This window comes from Melospiza georgiana, chromosome 11 (assembly GCF_028018845.1).
Source record: "Melospiza georgiana isolate bMelGeo1 chromosome 11, bMelGeo1.pri, whole genome shotgun sequence".
Lineage (NCBI taxonomy): Eukaryota > Metazoa > Chordata > Aves > Passeriformes > Passerellidae > Melospiza > Melospiza georgiana.
The window spans coordinates 23,271,599-23,293,369 of record NC_080440.1 but is presented as its reverse complement, the minus strand read 5'-3'; the positions used below and the strand labels follow the sequence as shown (position 1 = coordinate 23,293,369).

Below are 21,771 nucleotides of genomic sequence, written 5' to 3'. Positions count from 1 at the left end.
ATTTTTATAGGAACTTAGTGTTAGTACAGCTTGTCCAGCCTAGTAAGTTCTTTATTGCCAATATAATCTGTGTGATCTATGCTGATACTTGCTGTTGGCTAAAAAGTGCCTTGAACCTGCAAGAATTCCTTCTTCTTCAAGAATGCAGGAAAAAAACCAGTCTTCACCCAGCTTGTAAAACTCCCCTGGTTTCTTGAGGCCTATCTCAAGTATATTTTCAATTACTGAAAGTGAAGCATTCATGTCACACAATTTTTCTTTTCAGAATTCATATCTATTTTTAAAAAAGTGTGGGGGAAACAGGCTCTTGGAGTTCTAACACTTCTGGAATACTGCAAAATGAGCAATAACCTCACAGTATCCCTAGAGGAAATGGGGTGGTGAAATCTGGGCAAGCCAGCTTTCCATTCATTTGGAACTTTACTGTGATGATTGTGAAGATCAAAGTTTGGTTTTGCTTTTATGTGCAGGAGTCCAACCTATTCCTTCTCAGGGAGGGAAACTTGAAATTGCCGGCACTGTAGTCGGCCATTGGGCTGGAAGCAGACGTGGACGAGGGGGTAGAGGGCCATTTCCTCTGCAGGTGGTGTCCGTGGGAGGACCAGCCAGAGGGTAAGTGCCAGCCTGGGCATGTGCTGCTCACCTGGGGTTTAATGTCTGGGGAAGCAAGGAAAACAGAAGCTGGAAGCAGTAGAGAATGCATATGACACATTTTAGGACACAAAGGGTGAATTATACCCACTGAATATTCAAGAATTCCTTTTAAGATGCTTTTCACCATTTATAGGTATAAGCATTTTTATGTGCAAATAAAATTCATACTCAATCTGAAATATATATATACACACACACAAACACAGAGGTTGCTTTTGAGTGAGGAAATGACTTTGGGACTTTTCCATGAAACCAGTAGATGCATTACATTAAACACCCTTCCTTTTTGTGGAAGGACATTTATCAAGAAGCATGATAACAGTTTTAATAACTACATTATGTAATCCTGTGAAGCAGAAAACACTTGAAGGACATTTCTGAGTTTAGTAGTTCTCTGTTACAGTCATGATGGAAGTGTGCTTAAAAGAATATTAATTTCTGTAGCTCTTCCACTTCATTTCACTACAGCTCAAGTTATAGGTGCACAGCATGTCTGAAAAGCAAGTACTTTGTTACAGAAATATCTAGTTTGTTACTTTTAAGATGGTATTTTTTCCCTAGGCTTGCTGGTTCTGTGCCTTACAGAACTCTCTTTATCTTTCATTAAGGTTGTGTCTATTACAGAAGACAATCCTAAAGGACTGTGTATTGTGTCTGTCTGTATTAGTGCAGTAAAGCTGATGGACTTATTGCCACCTTGAGCTAGGGAGCAGCAGTGTGAAAGACTGCACTGCATGAATTTCATCTCTCTGTTCATTTACTCCAGGGTGCACTATGGAGCTTCGTGCTGGAGTCAGCCAGAGCTGTTGGAATGCATGTTGTGTTGGGCTCAGTGAGGAGCTGGGTTAATCTGAAGCTCTGGGAGAACTGGAGCTGCTGTGGGGCCAGGGAGAGGCAGGAGCTCTGGGAACAAATGTGAGCAGGTTCAGTGGCTGCAGAGCTGATCTTTTGAGGGGACCTCATTTAGCTAGGACTGCCCAGCTCTCCAGAATGAGATCCAGCTGCCAAAACAGAAGCATTGAGTGTTGTTTTAGGTGTTTCAGACAGCTGTCAGGTGCCTGGGTGGGTGTGGGGGCAGGTTTGGGAGCCCTGCACTGCTCCAGAGCAGCATCTGGAGAGAGGGGGAGTGAATAAAGGTGGGGAGGAATGAGGTTTGCTTGGGTACCAGGGGACAAAATAACCCTTTTTAGCACTGAAATGAGGTTCTTGGATGATCATTTGTTCCGTTCTTCATGAGGATACATGAACAGAAGCTGGTGGCTTCTCCCAGTGATGTGCACTGTGTGTCCTGCCAAAGCCAGGGTCTGTGGGCAGCCTGGGGCTCAGAGCTCACTTACATCCATACAGGACAGCAGTTCCTCCATCTCCTGAAGGGGGAAATACCTGGGTTCACACAGAGCATCAGTAGCCAGGAACTGAGAACCATCCTTATCTGGGAAGTGAGCAGATCACTGAAAGGGTGTTGCTGCTCCTGCCAGTACCTTTATGACAGAGAAATATGATTTTTCAGTAGTAGATTTCAATTTGAGATAAAATGCCTGAAGTTTCTTTTTGTTGGATGTACTGTCTTAAGGCAGTGTGGTTTGGTGCAGATTGTCACCCCAAAGAGGCAGGAAAATTGTCAATGCCAGATCTTCCTCTCTCCATCAGATCAGCACTGATAGGGCACTGGTCACATGTAGAGTTACTAGAATAGGCCAGAGGTGGAATGACTGCAGGCAGCTTTCCTGTTTGGTCAGTTGGTGCTAAAGTAGAACCAATAGGAAAACATGATCCTGTTAAGGGTTCTGCCTAAAGACAGAACCACAGAAATATTTTGAGTTAGAAAGGAGCCACAAGGATCATGGAGTCTAACCCCTGGCCCTTCACAGACCCCCCAGCAATCCCACCCTGTCCATCCCTGGCAGTGCTGCCCAAAGGCTCCTGCAGCTCTGGCAGCCTCGGGGCCATGCCCATTCCCTGGGGAGCCTGGGCAGGGCCAGCACCCTCCGGGGGAAGAGCCTTGCCCTGAGATCCAGTGCTTTAACAGCAGGTTCATGTTGGCAGAGGTTATTTCCTACCAAAGGTCACAACTAGGAAACAGCGCAGCAGGTTGTCTTAGTTCATGGCCCAGTTTTGCACACTTGTATTCCATTTTTATCTCTTTCAGCAGAGGGGATTGAGTCAGGCTTGTTCACCCCATTGCCTCATGTCTCTGCAGTGCTGAGTTCAGATGTTGTTCTTCTTGTGTAAAATTGTACCAGCTGCTTTGCATTAGCCTCGATCCAGCAGTGGATTTGGTGTGATTTTCTGGGCGGGAGAGGTTTTACAGCTCCTTGAAGGACATGCTTTGACCTTGTAAAAAGAGCCAGTGGGGTTGGCAAAGAGGGAACACAGTGAGAGGGACTCACGTGCAAACCACAGCTCCTCTGTTCATTCTCTGCTGTCACTTCTAAACCCCAGAATCTGATCTCTTAGTGCCCAGTGTGGGAATTCACAGCATATGAGAGGAGACTGGGGGCACGGTGCAGTTCCCCTGGACTTCATTCAGCTCAGGGGCCTGAGCAGCACACAGCCAGCCCCAGTGGAGTCAGGGGCCACACCACCACCTCCTACTATCAGGCAGCACATCCAGAGCAAACATAGGGCATTCCCAGGCTTCTAGAGCAATCCAGGATCTCTGGTAGAGAAAACAAGGAATTTTTAGGAGAACATTTACGTAAGAGTTCTTGACATAATGATTGGGAAATTCAGTTTCTGCAGCTGATGGAGTTAAAGCAATTGTAGCTGAATCCTGGAATTGCTGTGGTTGGAAAAGACCTCTGAGATCATCAAGTCCAGCTGTCAACCCAGTACCCACCACCATGTTCACCCCTAAGCCGTGTCCCCAAGTGCCACATCCATGTGTTTTGTGAACAGTTCCAAAATTATGACTCCAGCAGTGCCCTGGGCAGCCTGTACCAGGGCTTGACAACCCTTTCTGTGAACAAATTTTTCCAAATATATCTAATCTAAACCACCTTCCCTGGCACAGCCTGAGACCAAGGTGGGAAAGTTTGGTTTCATCTGATGTAATCTGTACTGAATCACACCAAAAACCACCGCCTAATGTGTCTTACTTGGGAGTCTCCATTGGAAGGCATCCCAACTTACCAATTGCCACATGCCAGATAAAGGTGAAGCTCATTTGTTCCCTCAGTTTCTTAGATAATTTTGTACCTACACAACTTTTTAATTCTGCCTTACTTTCTTTTATCAGAGCCTGTCTCGTGTTTACGTTGGGAGCTGTTACCTAATGGGGGAAATGTCTTTCTATGTGGTTCAAATTGCTATTTTTGTATGGTGAAAGTATTTTGAGCTCTGGTTTTAAAGTGCCATGAGGATAATTTGACACTTGGAAGATGTTTCTGCAAAGCTTGAAAATATAATTTATTGTTTCTTTTGAAAGGAAGTCTAGAAAGAGACATTTTATTGCTCTGGACCCAAAAGGTTTTGTCGGGTTTGATACAATTGCAAGCAGCAGAACCCTACAATTCCGAATTAGGTATCTTTCCTCTTTCAAAATGTGTTGATGATAGGCACTAGACAGTAAAGCTAGGGAAATAATAGTCTGGCAAAACTAAATGCAAAGCAGTTGTAAAGAAAACTGATCAGTGTTTTATTTTCTCCCCCTTGCCCCACCCCTGCAGGCGACCTAGAGGAGTTATCTCCACTCCGGTGATAAGAACTTTTGGAAGAGGTGGAAGGTACTATGGGCGAGGTTATAAAAGCCAGGGAGCAATTCAGGTAATGAAGCCATGTGCCTGACTGCAGCACGCTCTGGGACGGGCTGGGCTGGGCTGCACCCAGACCAGCAGCACTTTGACAGCTCCAAGTGCTTCTGGCGACCCGTGGAGGCTGTGAGCCGCACAGCGGCGACAGGACAGGCTGTGTCACAGCTCACTTAAAGCAAACTTTGCTTCTACAGACAGATGTGGAAGAATGTATTTTGACATGAATCTTGTGCCTACACAGCTCTAACCAGCCATGGGAGTAGAAGAAAATTTAGAAAATGGGAGAAATACAAAGCTGAAACAAATTAGCAGTTCTGTTCCTGTCCCCACTCTTCCCCAATTTTTTTTCTGGGACCACGGTCCAGACTCATGAAGCAGTGAAGGATCTTTGCTGCTGCCATGCTCCAGATCTAAAAGGTCACTCTAAACTTGGGAATAGCAGAGCAGCCTTTCCCCCTGAGCATGCAGGTTCCTTCCTGGTGATACCCTGCAAAACGTCCATGGATCATGACTTCTGTCTGTTCCATGGATCCTTCAAATACAGCTGAGGCACACTGCTGACCTGTATGAGATGTCAGTTGCTTTCAGAGTTCTGTTTTTCTTCCTTTTCCATGGTTCTGGCTGCTATGCAGTTTAGATGAATGAGTAGTAAATAGTTGGAAAAACTTCCACAATAAATATGTCATATGGACATGCCATTTGTCAGAGAGACCTGAGAGTAGGGGGAAGTTTTCAGGTGTCAGACAGTAAAAGAATGTTCTGCAGTAGATAATGAAGGAACTATTAACTTCCAGTAAAACTGACTGTTTTACAGGTGTAAAAATTCAAATACTTCTCTTCCTTGTTAAATTGCTGTGTACGCAGACTATATGTCTACAAATGTACCTGTGGATCTGAAACTTTACATTTTAAGTAGAAGAGAAACCACTGTATTAATAATAGAGCATCTAATTTCTGATTTAAGCTTTGAAATAAAGGAAATCCTGAAAACGAGCTCCCAAATACTCCAGGCTTACTACAGGTGTAATATGGGAGTACAGTTCAGGTAATAGCTGCAGGTGTCTTGACAAGTGCCATCAAAGTTGGGTATTTGGATTTTTAATAATGATCTGTAATTTGGATGGTAAATACTTGTGATCACAAGGACCTGTGTGTAAAATTGTGCCTGGAGAAGATAAGTGGCATTCTCAATGGACCTGAGCTCATTGCATTTTGTGGTCATCATGGCCATATAGGATGTTTCTTGTATAGGAAGATAAAAAAGATTATTTAAAATGCACATGGCAGGGAGAACTTGGGAAAGTTTCCATGCAGTGAGTGGACTGTGAGAGCCAGGTGAGGCTGGGAGGTGCCAGTGGCCCCTCTGCCTCACTGAGGCAGTGCTTGTGCAGGACCAGGCTCAGCCAGAGGCACTTCCTCCCCTCAGCTTGGGAATCTGACCAAAACAATCTCTTTGGATTTATCCAACACACCAGACTGCTCTGGTTTGTCCCAAGGTGAAACTTTTCACTCTTGTTCTGGAAAGAAACTAAAGCATGTCTTGAAAGCTGAATTTAAGGATGTCTGTAAAGAGGCACGGTGACAGTGATCACCCATACCTGTGCAATGGGACTGAGAATTGTGATTATCTGGATAATCAGAATGCTGGAGAACAGCAGTTCTGACTCACCTGCAAAGTTCTTCTGTAAAACCCTTCAGCAGCTTACTGCAGGTGTTCCAGTAGGTGACAGTGGAGGTTTTTATACTGCAGAGCTGTTTGCTGCTGTTTGAGGCATCCCTGTCATAAGCCATTTCTTAGCACTTGACTTTGTGAACAATGTGACAGACCAGTGTGCTGCTTCTTAGCAGCCTAACCTGCTTATTTTGGTTTGTTTAAAGGCTATTATGTTTCTGGAACACTAGGATTAATTACAAATACATAACTAATTGTATGCTGCATCAGTCTAGTTTTTTTTGGCTGTACTCAGTCTTGTACAATTTTACTATATGCTTTTTTATGAAAGCCTTTCCTAATCTTGCAAGCATATAGCTTGGTGCAGGGAATAGTGCATGGTGCTTCTGCACTCCTCCAAACGCTGGCTGGAAACAGTCGTGTTTGTGTTTGAGTAACACAGAGTCCTGCCACTGAACCACAGCACACATGAACTAAGGAGCAAAGTGCAGCTGGACATTGATTCTCAGTTTTGGTGTTTCAGACATTTATGTAGCTCTGATGTTGTAAAGGAGGGCAACAGCAAAGTTAAAACTAAAGCATTGCCCCAGGGGCATCAGAAGGCTCTGGGGAACACCGAAAATCCTCTCCATGTATTTTGTGGGCCACTTCTTTCAGCAATGCCTAATATTTGGTGTTCACTCACGACCCTGTGCCCTGCATGCTGCCTGTTGTAGTGTCCTTATATCAGACTGTACATTTATATACATTTTTAGCACTGGTTCTTCAGTAATTCTCTTCTTTTTTTAACAACTAGGGCAAACCTCCTTACGCTGCTTCAGCAGAAGAAGTAGCCAAAGAACTTAAGTCAAAATCCGAGGAATCTAAATCCTCACTTGTGTCTTCAGATGGATCCCTGGCTGAAAATGGAGTTGTGACTGAGGAAAAACCAGCTTCCCAGATGAATGGGAATACAGGAGACATCAGGGCTTCCAATCAGTCTGAAAGTGCCTTGAGTAATGACTCTAAAATGTGCAATACAAATCCTCATTTAAATGCACTAAATGCAGACAGTGTTTGCCATAAAGATGATGCTCTTGAGGCCACTGTCTTAAAAAAAGAAGAGTAAACTTATTTTTTATAGAGGGTGAAGGATGTTGGGAAGGGTCAGGATTAGGAATATCTGGAAAGAAAGAGAGCCTACAGTTACGTACATTTTTTCCTTTCCGTAAGAGAAAAATGAGGACTTTGGAAATTCGGATCCCTCTTTGATGTCAGAGATTTAAACAACACATTTTTTAGTTTTAACCAGTTGTAGTCAAAATGCTACAATAAAAAAAAAAAAAAAAAAAAAAGAATGAAGAGCATTTGACTCCCGCACTTAAAATGAAGTATACATAAAGTTTAAACTGGTTATGACAAAAGCTTGTAGTTTTGTTTTTTGAAATATAAAGCAAACAAATTTTGGCAGTCTTTAAGTATATATAGCTTAAAACTATAATTTTTAGTACTTGGCACCATATGTATGCCATTATATTTGATTTTGCATTACTGTGTCACAATAAAGCTTTCTTTAAGGCTTTGATTTCATGATTATGGGGGGAAAAAGGCACAACCACAGTTTTTTCTTTCTGAAATCTCATCACCGTTGCCGTGGTTCTTTTGTGTTAAAAATGTGCAAACTCTCGAAACTACCAATTCTCAGTAACACTGCAGTTCTGCTGAGTTCAATAGACATCATACATATGTTACGAGCGAGTTAAACGGAGATAAACTTGAAATCATAGAAGATGCAAACGACCTTTCAAAACAAACACAATGTGTTAGGAAACTTTTTGTGACTAATACCATGCATCCGTGATCAATGAACTATGTGGTTTTGAATCAGACGTAGACCATTAGTACTACTATTTGAGCTAAACTTCTGCATGGTTCATGATTTTTAAAGTGTGTAGTTAATATTATGCATGTTATTGTCCTCTTTCTTCCATTCTTACAAGTACTGTGCCCATTTGCAAAACAAAAAAAGCTAATAATCAGTAATAGTCCTATAAAAGATGTTAACTATGTTTAGTCATTGACTGATCTTGCTCTAACCTTAAAATTTTGTGATTATTGACCTCTGTTGCATTTATTCTAAAACTTAAAAAAAAAAATTATCTAGCCGTTTTGAATATCAACGTTACCCTGGTGTACTCATTGCTGTATGCATTATTGTTCTCTGTTGCTGTTTTATGCCTTCATATTAGCAAATATGAAATTCTGTGAAAAACAAAAAAAAAATGCTTTGATCTTCAAAAAAAAAAAGTACCCCCCTTCTGTAGCAGGAAACAAATGGCTTGTTCTTGAGAACTTTCCCATCAAGAATTTAGTATAAGCAAATATACCTGTATCATTTTGATGTTTTTGTTAGTGTTTCCAAACTTAATGTACTTCAAAATCAGAATCATTTCTTTATATTCGTTTTCATATAATTCTCCTGATGCTCTTCATCACACATTAGTGATCAGAAATGAGGTGTAATTCCCCATTCCCTGCCCGCCAGAGCTAAGTAGGTATCTTAATGTAAGTTGAAGGGAGTTCTGCCCCAACTCATGGATTGTGCAAGAATGAACTACTGTTGGGTTTGGCTGGTTGTAGATGGATTGTGGTGTGGTGTCTTTGAAGGCTATTGAATGCAACTTACAGTGCTTAATAAAAATCTTTATTCTTTTAGTATAAAATACTGTATGCCTTTTTTGTCAAGTATTTTTTTAATTAACATGTAAATAAAAGTTTTTCCTATGCCCAAGTCAAGTGGTTGAGTTGCCAGGATCTGTGGTGTCCTCCTAAAAGGCAGAGAAGGGAAGCATGGCCTTTGGTTGTGGCTGCCCTATTCCTGGCAGTGCCCAAGGCCAGGTTGGACAGGGTTTGGAGCACCCTGGGACAGTGGGAGGTGTCCCTGCCCTTGGAAGGGGTGGCACTGGATGGGCATTAAGGTCCTTCCAACCCAAACCAGTCTGGGATTCTGTGATTCACTCGCTGCTGGGGGACACCACACCTGGTTGGAGTCATGCCCTGGCTTGCTGGTGTGTGCAGCTCCTTTAGATGTCACCTTTAAATGTCAGATGGGTGAAGAGATGCAAATGAGCCAGAAATAACGGGGCAGTTGTTTAAAGGAAAAGAACGGCAGGTGCTCACAGAGGTGGTTGGGGGTGGGCAGTGAGAGAGTGGTGGGCAATGCCTCTACAGAGCTGGGATCCAGTGAGTCTGTTACACAAGATCCAAGTGGCAGAACACGAGGAGCTGCAGATTTACACCTTGTGTAAGCCGAGGGGCTTTCTCCCCTGTCGTGCCTGTCTGCTCGCTGTGTTAGCTACACACAGCCTGGGGTGAGCAGTGGGCACAGCTCCCCCTGCCCTGCCCCGAAGCACAGCTGTGTTTTCCACAAGGGACAGCAGTCAGTCTCTCCTTCCCGAGACGGATCCCCCTGCAGCAGCCGGAGGGGTGGCATCCCTGCCCTCGCTGCTCCGTGCAGTGTGGCTCGCCCCCTGCCAGCCCTTCTCTGCTCTGACAGCATTCCCACTTGTGCTTCTCATGCAGCTGCAGGACAAGCCCCGTCCCATTGCCCGGCAGGCTTCCTTTTCAAGTCCAGACTGGGAGCTGGCATGGAACAGCCAGCACCAGCAAAGCCAAGGTGCGTGGCCGTGGTGCGTGTGGCAGTGCCAGTCCCGGTGTGGGTGCCCTGGGAACGGGCTGGGCTGTGAGTGCCCAGCGATGTTCTGTGACCCCGCAGCCCTCGGGACCAGCACGGCACTCCTGCCTGCTGTCCCGGCAGCTCCTGCAGGACAGATGCGTTTAACACTGCCACAGTCCTCTCACAGAGCTGAGCTGACTCCAGCATCGGTGAGTGCATGGAATGACTGGCCACTGCCTGGGCTTGCTCCTGAAAAACATCTTTGACACCTGAATTTATGAATAGAAATAGAAATAGAAATAGAAATAGAAATAGAAATAGAAATAGAATAGAATATGGGATATTTCAGTTGAAAGTGATCCACAAGGATCATTGAGTCGAACTGCATGATCCCTTCAAGGCTGATCAAAAATTTAAGCCAATTTTTAAGGACATAATCCAACTGCCCCTTGAACACTGACAATTTGGGGCACTGACCCATTCTCCAGGGCCATAATTCAGGGTCTGACCACCTTCTCGGTAAGGAAAGCCCCGGTGTGAGCAGTATCTCATTAGCCAGCTCCAACACAAGAGTGTAACTGGGAGAATCCACTCTTTGGGTGGGAAGTGGGGCCACTGTCCGTTCTGTGCCATCAGCGACAGCACCGGGGCTCTTCCCTCACAACCCGTCTGTGTGAACGAGCGGCGATGCTCGGCGTGTGCCGCAGCCGGTCCCCGGCAGTGCGGGCTGTCCCCCAGCCTTCCCCGGTCCCCGCAGGCCAGGGCAGGGCAGGGCAGGGCAGCGGGGAAGGGCTCGGCTCGGGGCATTCCCAGCGCAGCGTCCCGGCCCACTTTGGTTCCGGGCTCCCGCCTGCGAGGCGTGTCCGGGCAGCGGGGAGGGCAGCAGGGCGGCCCCGGGCCAGGAAGGCCTCGCCGCCGCCACTGCCACGGTCATCGCCATGGCTATCGCCACGGCCACGGCCATCGCCACCGCCACGGCCACGGCCATCGCCACCGCCACGGCCATGGCTATCGCCACCGTCACGGCCACGGCCATCGCCACCGCCATCGCCACCACCTCCGCCATCGCTATCGCCGCCGCCATCGCTATCGCCGCCATGGCCGCTCCGCCTCTTCCTGCCCGCGCCGGCGGGGGCGGGCCCGGGGAGCGCCGCTGCCGCCCGGGCTGTGCCCGGTCCGAGCCGCCGGGGGTGCGGGGTAACGGGGTCTGGGACAAGCCCTGCCCGCCGCTGGAGCCGCTCTCCCTCGCAGTGAGCGGCTCTGGGGACCGCCCGACGGAGCCCCAGTGCCTGGTGCAGCCAGCAGGGGGAATGGGGAATGGGGATGGGAATGGGAAATAGGGAATGGGGATGGGGATGGGGATGGGGATGGGGAATGGGGAATGGGGATGGGGAATGGGGAATGGGGAATGGGGAATGGGGAATGGGGAATGGGGAACGGGACGTGCAGCCATCGCTCCTGCGCTGGGACGAGATGAGGATGAGGCCATGCACGTCTTTCAGTGCTGCCGGTGCCCAGGAGCACCGTGATCCAGCCCCGCGCTGATCCAGTCCCGCAGTGATCCAGCCCCACACTGATCCAGCCCCACACTGATCCAGCCCTGCACTGATCCAGCCCCGCGCTGATCCAGCCCCATGGCAGTGACCCAGCCCCACAGCAGATCCAGCCCCACGGCAGATCCAGCCCCACGGCAGATCCAGCCCCATGGCAGTGATCCAGCCCCACGGCAGTGACCCAGCCCCATGGCAGATCCAGCCCCACGGCAGTGACCCAGCCCCACAGTAATCCAGCCCCACGGCAGTGATCCAGCCCCACGGCAGTGACCCAGCCCCACAGCAGATCCAGCCCCATGGCAGTGATCCAGCCCCATAGCAGTGACCCAGCCCCACAGCAGATCCAGCCCCACAGCAGATCCAGCCCCACGGCAGATGGCCGTACCAGCGGCGGTGAGAGTCTGTGTGATCCTTCAGATCGCGCCCAAAGCCGTAGAAGTGAATCCAGCCTGGTCGCACTGACCCACCAAGTACAGGCGGGTCTCACCCATTGGACAGAGATGGGATGAAGTGTAGGATCCCAGAAGATAACGGGCTAGTAATGCATGTGTCTCAAGCACTGATAGCTGGAATAGCTGTGGAGCCAACCAAGGATTGTTGGTAATAACACCCCATTGGAAAAGAGCAAGATGTGTCTGGTGAAGGGGTGATGCAGAGGGAGGGCAGCGCATTCCTGAGACAAATATCCTTGTTCCAGCCCCTGGAGATAAGCACAACACAGCCCAGTGCAGGCACAGGACCGAGGCTGAGGAGTGAGCATTGGCTGTAGGAAGTGATCAAAACCACCCATGTCCCTCAAAACCCTCTGAACCATTTCCAGAAAGATCTGAAAGAATGGACTGCATGGGATGGGATGGGATGGGATGGGATGGGATGGGATGGGATGGGATGGGATGGGATGGGATGGGATGGGATGGGATGGGATGGGATGGGATGGGAGAAGAGGACTCATCTAACAGTGATTTATTTCTCTGTTATCTTACTCCAGTTTCTTGTTCTTAACAACTGTCAGCAAATAGAAAAGGTTCTAAACACTTGAAAGTCTCTTTTACCTGGGAAATTCCTGAGTGCTTTGAATTTGGGAAACATGAACGTTCTGATGCCTCAGGAAGTGTCCTGATCCCTAGCGAGAGATGAAATAAGTGGGGATCAGCCTGAGGCAGTGATGTCTCCCTCTTTTGTGGAGTTTTGGGATGGAGAATGCTCATGGCCCTGCACAGCAACACTGTGAGGGTCACTGCCCTCTGTTTGGGCCTGTGCCACTTTTTTCCAGTCAGTTTAAAAATACATATTGAAATGCACTTCAAGATTTCAAACAGTGAACAACTCTGATCAAATGGTGTTTTGCTGAGGCACCTGGGTACAGCTCCATGGCTCACCCTCCCTCCCAAGGGCAGCTAGGCACCCTCTGGGTTGAAATGCTCATGAAGAGCTCAGGACAGTGGGACAACCGCACCCATAAGTCTCTTTACTTACTAATCCCTGTTAAAACAATGAGTAAGATGCCTGAGCTGCCAGAACAGAGCTTCTGCATTTCCATGCAGTGTCAGCTCCAGCATCCTCCGGCACAATTACACATGGCCCAACTGACTGTGGCACTTGGCAGTATCCATAAAAACATGGGCACTATAAAAACAGGAGTAAAACCACAGACACACCTCTCTGCTGCTGGGCATGGCATCACCTGAGGGCCAGCAATGGACAATGGATGTGATTCCAGCCCCTAGGAGCACCTGGCTGCACTCAGGCATGGCCCTGCTGCCCTCTGTAGGGAGCACCAAACCCCCCGGGCATCCAGGGGTTTGGCTCAGCCACTGCAGCAGCTGGGACATGATAACACTGGAATTCGGGTGGTGCCTTGGAAATAAAGCTGTTTGCATGGAGATGCTCGTGGGACTAAGGAAAATGAATGAGAAAAATTCTTCACAGCTGATATGGGCTGGGTGAGCAAAGCCCATAAACAGCTGAGAGGGGGAACATGGGCACAGAAAGTGGTGTGGAGGGGCTGCTTCGGGGAATAGTCATTTTGTTTGGAAGAGGCCTCAAAGATCATGGATCTGCCCTGTGCTTCCATGCTCTGTAACGTGCCAACACTGGTTCCAGGAAGGGAGGGAGGCCCCTCAGGCTGCAGCTGCTGCTGTGCAGGGTGTGCAGAGGCACAAAGCCCGTCCTGTACCAAAGGACATGCCAGTCTCTAAGGCTCGTTTACACCCTGAGCTGAGTGGTGTGGGGAGATGTCCTTGGCATTGAGGATCAGTGTAAAGGTGTCTGAAGCTGTGTGATGGCTCCCAAGCCATCCTGCTCTACTCCCAGGACTTGATCTTCTACTTTCTGGCTGAAGTTCTGAACCATTAAAGCCATGACCAATAGATTTAAACTTAAAAGAGGGGTGGTTTTAGGGGGCAGGTTCTTACATGGTGCATGGTGATGAAGGAAACAGGTCCCTTGGTACACTTTGAGACACTCAAAAGCACCAAGTGACAGTGTAGGACGCACGCCTGGGGCCTCCCACCGTGTCACTGCACTTCCACCTGTGCCAGAGGTCACCTGTGGCAGGGCTGAGTGTGGCAGTCACACACAGCCCTGTGTGTGACAGTCCTGCCTGTGGCATGTGCCTGCAGTGGGCACGGGCAATGGCCTGACAGCCCCTCTTTGGCCATTCAACAACAGCTGCCTCTCTGCAGACAAACTTGAAACTGAAGTTTTTTGGTTTCATGAATCACTCTTTTCCTCCACAGGTGATTCTGAGGGTTTTTGTAGAGAGATGAAGAAAGTCTGAGATATGTCGGTTTTAGTTTTTTGCTCAAAGACAAATGCCCTGCCACACCACCAAATGTAATGGCTTCAAAATGCTGAATCCACTGTAAGAGAGTTAAAATCCCACCTTGGTTGGAAGGCCCTCTGTGAGCACTCTGTAGGAAGATCTTGCTCCTCAGGGAAAAGTGCCACTGGCCTTTGAACACTCTGGGAAGAGAAGTTATTCCAAAAGCCCCCGGCCTGTTTGTTTAACCCCTGTCAGAGCCTTGGCATGGCAGGGCAGCAAGGTTCGGCATCCTCAGCCCCAGCTCACACTCTCTGTGTGTTCCTCTTTGGCCTCTGCACGGGAGGAGGTCCCTGGGGCTGTGCAGTGCTGGGGTTCATGGTCATTCAGGGCCTCAGTGTGCCCCCACAGCCCACATGCTGCTGTGATCTGGTTCTTGGTGGGCACAAGGTGTTCATTACCATCCCCTGGGAGTCACAGCAGGGAAAGGGCTGCTGTGAGCAGAGCTGGTGACTTTAAAAGCAGAAATTATACAAATAGAGAATCACAGGAGGGTGATTTGAGCTGGAGGCGACCTTTAAGATCACCTCGTCCCACCCCTCAGTAAACCCCCAGGTGGTTAAAGCCCCACTAAGATCATGTTACTGAAGAGAAAGAAGCTCGTTCCTTTGGGTGCTTTAGGTGCGGACCGGGCGCGCTGTGTGTCTGGCCGCCCCTCCGCACACCCAGCCGGGCGCTGCTCCCGCGGCTCGCTCCGCACTTGCGGCCGCTTCTCGGGGCTCCCTGGCCCTTGGGGCGGCCCGGAGCGCCCCGCTCCTGGCTGGGCTCTGCCCGCCGTGGCAGACAGACACCCCGAGCGGGGTCCCCCCCTCGGCACAGCCCCCGAGCGCTCCCGGTGCCCCCGCACCGCCCCCCGGGCCCCCCCGGCTGGGGGCAGCTCCCTCCCGGCAGGCGGGGGTTAACAAAAACACGCGCGTTCCGCCGAGCCCCCGCCGCGCCCCGGCCCCGACCGGGAGCCCCGCTCCGCCGCGCTCCGCTCCGCCCGGCCCGGCCCCGCTCGGCCCCGCTCCCTCCGGGCTGACGCAAGGCCGGGCCCGCCGGGGAGGCCGCGCCGGGCTGTCACCAGGGGGCACCGCCGCGATCGCCGAGCACCGGGAATCACCATCCTGGAGGGACAACAACAACAACAACAACAGAGAGCCCCGGCCCGCGGCGCCGGCGGGCGGCGGGACCTGGCCATGGCCCCCGGCTCCGGGCAGCGCTTCCCCGTCCTCCGGCACCGCTCGCCCGCCCCTCTGGAGCCCTAAATCCGCTGTCGCGGTTTTATAGCGTTTTTTATTATTTTGCATTATTTCTGTTTTTCCGCTCTCCCCTTCCTCCCCCGTGCCGCCCCCCTCGGCGCCTCGGCCCCGCCGCGCTCCGCTCCGCTCGGCCGGGCGGGCGGGCGGGCGGGCGGCCGCGAGCGGAGCGGATCGGCGCGGTCGGCGCGAACATGGCGACGGTGCCCGTCTATTGCATCTGCCGGCTGCCCTACGACGTGACCCGCTTCATGATCGAGTGCGACGCCTGCAAGGACTGGTTCCACGGCAGGTAACGCACCGCGCCCGGCACCCCGAGGCCGGCCCCGGCCCCGCCGCCCCCGGTGCTCCCGCCGCCGCGCTCCCTCCCGCAGGCCTTCCCGGAGCGGGGAAGGAGGAGCCGCGCTTCCCGGCGCCGCTCCCGCGCTCCCCGCGCGCTGGTTTTGTGTGTTTTGTGGGCTCGGGGCCGCATTCCCGACACAAAGCTGCTCCCCCCGCGGTGACACCGGAGCCCCGGGCTGGCGGGGGCCATTGTGCGCGCCCGGGGAGGGGACGGGGCCGCCCTGCGCCGCCCGCCCGCGGCTCCGCGCCGCGTCCCTCCCGGAGCCGGGCCCGGGGCGGGGAGCGAGGGGCCGCGGCGGCGGCGGCTGCGGGGCTCGGCCGCGCTGTCAGCGGGCTCGGCCCCCGCGCCTCGGCCTCCCGCCCGGGCAGGGCTCGGGCACCGCGGCTCGGCTCCCGCGGGGTTCCCCGGTGCCGGGGAGGGCCGGGGGCCGCGGGGAGCGCCGCCCTGGCAGCAGCCCCCGGGCGCCGGGGCCGGGCGGGGCGGGGGCAGCGGGCGGGGGAGCCCTCGCTGGCGCAGCGCCCGCCCCGCGGCCCCGCCGGGCAGCGCCCCCGCCCCCGGGGACCCCCGCGCACCCCCGGCCCTGCCCCGAGCCGGGGCCTGCCGTGGCGGGGCCGCGGGCAGGGGAGCGGCGGGCGGGCCGGGCGGGGCGCAGGACTCGGCTTTTCGGCTCGTTTCTCCCCAAAGCGCCTCCCGGCGCGCAGACAATGGGCGGCCGCGGCGGAGTTGCGGCGGGCGGCGGAACTTCGGTGGCGCCTGGTGTGATGAGGGCGAGGGCGGCGACTCGGGGGGCACCGAGAGCCTCAAGAGCCGCCGCGCCGCCCGGTGGGCACTGGGCTAAAGGGGGTACACGCGGGGACAGCCCCCCGACAGGACCCCTCGCTCCCTTCGGATGTGAAGGAGGAGGAGGATGGAGTGACAGCGGCATGGCAGCGATTCCCCAGGAATGATTGAAGTGTAAAAAGTGCGATTAAAATCAGGTAAATCACCTGGATGAGCGCTTTTCACGCCAGGGGTCCGGTCAGGTTGGGCTGTGCTCTTTCACGGCCAGCAGAGTCCCCGCACAGCCGGCGGGCGAGGCGGCGGCGAGCGGCTCTGCCCGAGCGGGCACCGGGGCACCCGCGGATCCGCCGTGCGCAGAATAAAGGACTCCAGACGCTTGGCTGTGACATTCGGAATGATGTTCTACCCTTTACAGTGGGAGCTGTGTGGAAGCAGGAAGGGAAATACAGAAATGGACAGTCCTGGTGGCGGTGCTGGCGGAAGGGAGCTCCGCACGGGCTCCGGGACAGGAGCTCGCAGGAATCGCGCTGGCCCGTCGGGCACAGACGCTGAGGTGAGGCTGGAGAGAAGCCTCAAGCATGTGCACCTGAAACTTAGACACTTTAAAGACATGAAAATATTACGATTTTCAGGCAAAGTAATGGCAGAGTGAATTGCTGAAGAGTAAACAGCGGCAGGAGGTAAGCTGCCTGCACAGGATGGTGAATTTCCATTGAAACTGGCGAAGAGACCTTGCTTGGAGCTGATCAACCAAATGATCTTGTTGTGGGCAGCTCAGGGTCAGCAGCGAGAGGAAAGGTGTTTAATTTTGTGGCATAAGGGACGGAAATGATTTGTAGTGCTGCTGGGGGTGTTGTACTCTTTTTCCTTCGTTTATAGTAGTGCCCAGAGATTGATTTTTAGAGAAAGAAAACTGAGTTTACTTCTCAAAGTGTCAAAGCCTGAGATAATTGTATCAGAGAAGTTCATGGAGTATTAGGAGCAAGCAGTTTATCCATGACACCGTTTGCTTTTTTTTGGTAATGTATAAGTAAATAAATAGAAAAAAAATCAGGATTTAATTGTATTAAATCGTGTCTGTCCCAGACATTCAAAGCACTGATGTTAATATTTATACAAAACTGCAACAAAAATATTCAATGTTATATAGTACTGCAACAAAAAATACAATGTTACATAGGTTCGGCAACCAAACCTGAGCCAGTGTGCCCAGCCGCACAGTGCTCGGGAGGATTGCCTGGTGTTTTAATCACACTTCTGTTTCTTTTTAACATGATGTACAGTGTGCAATTCAGAAAAAAAAAGGTGTCATTTCTGGTTTGGTTTTGTAGAAGCAGATCAGGTGTTTTCATGTTTCCCTTCTGACATGAGTTCCCAAATATCTAAAATAAATATTTTTCATGGGTTATCCCTGCAGCAGTCGCAGTCTCCCTTTCATCTAAGGCTGGGCAACGTCTCTGCGGCAACTTCAGCAGTTCTGGTGGCAAATTGATATTTTAAAGTACCTAAAGTGTGTTAAGCTCGTGTGGTGTAGTTTAGAAGTTGGGCACAGGGCAATGGAGCCCTCTGCACTTCTGGGACAAATGCGCTGAAGTGTGCGGAGCCCTGGAGCTGCTGGTGTGTTCACGGAGCCCTGTGACTTCTTGTGGAGCTGAGGTTCGGTGATTCCTGTTCTCTCTGTTTGCCTGAGCTGCTCCCAGCTGTCTGGCAAGGCCGGGGATGATCTTAGAGGCAAAGGACAGAGATGCCACAGTGGGCACAGGGCTGTTTGTCCCCTGTCCGTGTGCGGGTCAGGTGTTCTCTGGTGTCGCTGTTTGGGCTGGGGAGGTCTCACACCCCTCAGTGCTCGGCTCTGAGCAGCCAGGCTGGTGCTCTGGGATGTCCTGGCCCCTCCATCGCCCGTGCTGGCTCCTGTCCCCTTGGGTGCCATCCTGAGGAGGGGTCCCGGTGTTGTTCTGCCTGGCAGCAGGTCTGAGGCAGCAGGGACAGCCAGGGTGCCCACTGCTTGGCATGGGAACTGGCTCTGAGAGGTCCAGGGAAGGAGGAGGAAGAGGGAGAGGTCCTGACGTGTGAGGAAGCCGACACTGAGCACTGCCACGGGTCACTGCTGCCTCAAGGGTCGGCCTGGCTGGATGCAGGGACTGATGCCAGCTGTGCCACAGGGCCCTGGGCAGCTGCTGGGGCACAGGGGGTGTGGGACAGGGGCGCTCAGCGCTGTGCTGGGGGGAGCTCTGCCTGTTCCTCAGCTTGCAGGTGTGCTCCTGCTGCAGGTGATGCTGCTGCAGGTGGTGCTGCAAGTGTGCTGCTGCAGGTGACGCTGCACAGGCGATGCTGCACAGGTGTGCTGCTGCAGGTCTGCAGGTGGTTCTGCAAGTGTGCTGCTGCAGGTGATGCTGCACAGGTGCTGCTGCAGGTGTGCTGCTGCAGGTGATGTGCTGCAGGTGATGCTGCACAGGTGCTGCTGCAGGTGTGCTGCTGCAGGTGCTGCAGGTGCTGCTGCTGGCTGTCCGTGCTGTCCGTGCTCCTGAGCCTGTGCAGGGGCTCCCTCCATTCCCCCTCCCGGGGGCAGCTTCTGGGGGCTGGGGAAAGCTGCGCATGGTGACAGCTCTCCGAGTGCCTCATGTGCAATGGAAACTGCGTTACAAGGTTACAGAGCCCTGTATCCCAGACAAGGCAAGCCTTTTTGTACCGGTTTGTTCAACTAGAAATCTGTACGGGGCTACTCATTACGGCTGCAGGTGAGGGAAGGTAAATTATTCATTTTCTCTGCAGTATTTTGTTACCTGTTCTTATAACCCACACCTGGTGCCGTAGGGTGGGATCGTGCTCACTAAATGAGATAACAAGTATGGATTTTATTACCCCGTGTATATTTAAACTTTGAACCTTCTTGCTCCAGGCCTAGCGGTGGTCAATAACTCAGTAAAAGGTTTAGTTACCCAAAAGCAGCTCGTGCAGTAGTGAGAGCAGCCCACAGTGATGGTGGGAGCTACTCAGGATGCCCTGGCACACAGAGTGAACGTGGCTGGGTTAAGAAAAGCTCTTCTCTGCTACGCTGCAAAGCTAAACTCGGTGTGTGGGCAGATTTTATGCTCATAACAGAGCATTCAGCATTTTCCCTTTCCAAAACAGGTCTGATTTTACACAGCAGCCTCTAGTTCCACTCTTTTACGCAGGCTTATCACTAGCTATGGGCAAATTTGGAAATTTGGGTAAAATTTGAAGATGAGGATATCCTAAAACTAGAATGCTATTTGCTTTGGTTTTCTCACAGCAGAGGGAATCCCTGAGGTTAATCAAGCTGTGCCCAGAATGATTTCCTTTCATGTGCTGAGTTCAGATAGGACCAAAGTGTGTAAGTCTTTCAAATAGCTAAAAATCTCGGTTATTTCAATTTTTCCTGGAGAGTTAGTTGGGGTGAATGACAGGCTCAGTTTTTCTGGGGGCCTGCCCACAACAGGGATCATGAACGAGCCATGCTAATGCCTGTACTAGAATGCTCTGGAAAATCCAAGTCTAAGTAATACCAAGAGTGGACAGTAGTGTGGAAAGGCCTGCATGAACCTGCTGGTACCTCAGAGCCAGAATAGATCACAGAAGATTTTTGTATATAAAGATTCTTCTAATTCTAGAAGTTCTTACCCAGCTTTTACCTCTGGAAGGATAAAATGTTAGAAATATTAAACACAATTCATGTTTAACTTAAAAAAAGACAAAATGCTGTGGTTTAATGAGTTCTGTCCAGCAGCCCAAGCCTGCAGGTGCCCTGTTATGTGAGCAGCCCTGTGGGCACCTGGGTCCCTGTTGAGCTCAGTATTAGTGGGATGGCAGCATTATCAGCCATGTCACTACAGAGAAATGAGTTCTGCAAGCAAAGGTGAACTTTTTCCTTAGTGCTGAATACCTCCATAATAAAGGAAATGGGTGAAGATGTCTTGACAAAAATTATCAAAGGGATGTAACTACATATGGGGAGATACCAGTGAAGAGAAAAAGTGTTATACAATCACTATAAGGCTTTCCAAAACTCAGAGGGCACCATCTTTAATATTACCTTAACGTATTTCCTTCCTTCTGACCAATACAAATTTTGTAGTAGCAGTGTAATATATTTACACTGAAAATGGAGTGTGTTCTCCTTGCCCACATAGTCCTCTCTTGTAAGGCAGCCTGTGGGTCTACTGTTCTGAAAATATTTTATTGAAACATGGTTTGTGGCATTGGGGGTGTCCTATAAAGGTGCTCTGAAGCAGTGCTGGAGGTTTGTTTGGGCTGCAGGTGAGCTGATGCTTTGGAATCACGTGGGTTTTTCATAGTGACCATGTCATGCATCTTATCAGTGACTGATAACTCTGTAAAGTGGGTGTGCATTATCAGATCTTACACTGGCTGATGGATACCAATAGTAATTCCTTTCCAGTAATTCCTTTATCTGAAAAAAAAAAAATAGCCTGTTCACAGTCCATTTTACAACTTTATGCACGGCTATTTTCAGATGTTACTTGGCTGTTGCATCCAAGTCCCTCTGGTATACAATATAATGGCAATAACGTGTTTGGCCAATCTCACCAGGTCTCTCATGAAGATTTTTCCTGGGGTGTTGGTCCCCACGCTGTGTGAAGGCTGAGCATCTCCCCACCCCCAGAAGGGACAGGGCTGTCCTGGGGACCACAGTCTCCAGCATGTGCTGTGACCAGGCTGCAACATCTTGAGGCAAATGGCTTCAAGTTGTGCCAGGGGAAGCTTCTGTTGGATATCGGGGAAAATTTCTGCATCAAAGGGGTTTTCATGCCTGGCACAGGCTGCCCAGGGCAGTGGTGGAGTCACCATCCCTGGATGGATTTAAGAGAAGTTCAGACTGGGGACATGGTTAGTGCTGCACTTGGCCATGCTGGGGGGATGGCTGCACCTGATGATTTTAGGGTCTTTCCCAACCCAAACCATTCCATGATTCCATGAGTGTTGTATTCCGTATCTCTCAAGTGCCATACTGTACCAAGCTGTTCTTCTCTGCAGCACAGTTCTCCATGTGTCCTCTCAGGGGCTCCTCCTGGGCTCCTGACCCACCCCTGTTTCTTCCAGCTACCTTCACGAGCTGCAGCTGCTGCCCAGCTAAGGACTGTGCAGCTGTAGCTTGCTTGGAGTAACTGGGACCCACACACAGATCTTACAGGGACTCTCTCCATAAGGACCCACTGATTTAATACATAGATCTTACAGTACATAGATCTTAACAGGGACTCTCTCCATAACAATACATATATTCAGGCCCCACATTCCCCCCCTTTTAACAATTATAATAC

The 21,771-nt window shown here is 50.8% G+C and overlaps 2 protein-coding genes across 5 annotated transcripts in view; both read left to right on the top strand.

The window, feature by feature from the left end:
- FAM120A (family with sequence similarity 120 member A) overlaps positions 1–8,497 on the top strand; it is a 47,296-nt gene extending 38,799 nt beyond the window's left edge. For all 3 annotated transcript variants that reach the window (XM_058031679.1, XM_058031680.1, XM_058031678.1), the window contains 3 exons: positions 471–612; positions 4,323–4,419; positions 6,875–8,497. In XM_058031679.1, the coding sequence (XP_057887662.1) occupies positions 471–612; positions 4,323–4,419; positions 6,875–7,186 (551 nt within the window). In that variant the 3' untranslated portion in view covers positions 7,187–8,497. The remainder of the gene's footprint in view (positions 1–470; positions 613–4,322; positions 4,420–6,874) is intronic.
- A 7,018-nt stretch (positions 8,498–15,515) lies between these two features.
- The window catches only part of PHF2 (PHD finger protein 2), a 55,798-nt gene continuing 49,542 nt past the window's right edge, over positions 15,516–21,771 (top strand). For both annotated transcript variants that reach the window (XM_058032210.1, XM_058032209.1), the window contains exon 1: positions 15,516–15,637. In XM_058032210.1, the coding sequence (XP_057888193.1) occupies positions 15,540–15,637 (98 nt within the window). In that variant the 5' untranslated portion in view covers positions 15,516–15,539. The remainder of the gene's footprint in view (positions 15,638–21,771) is intronic.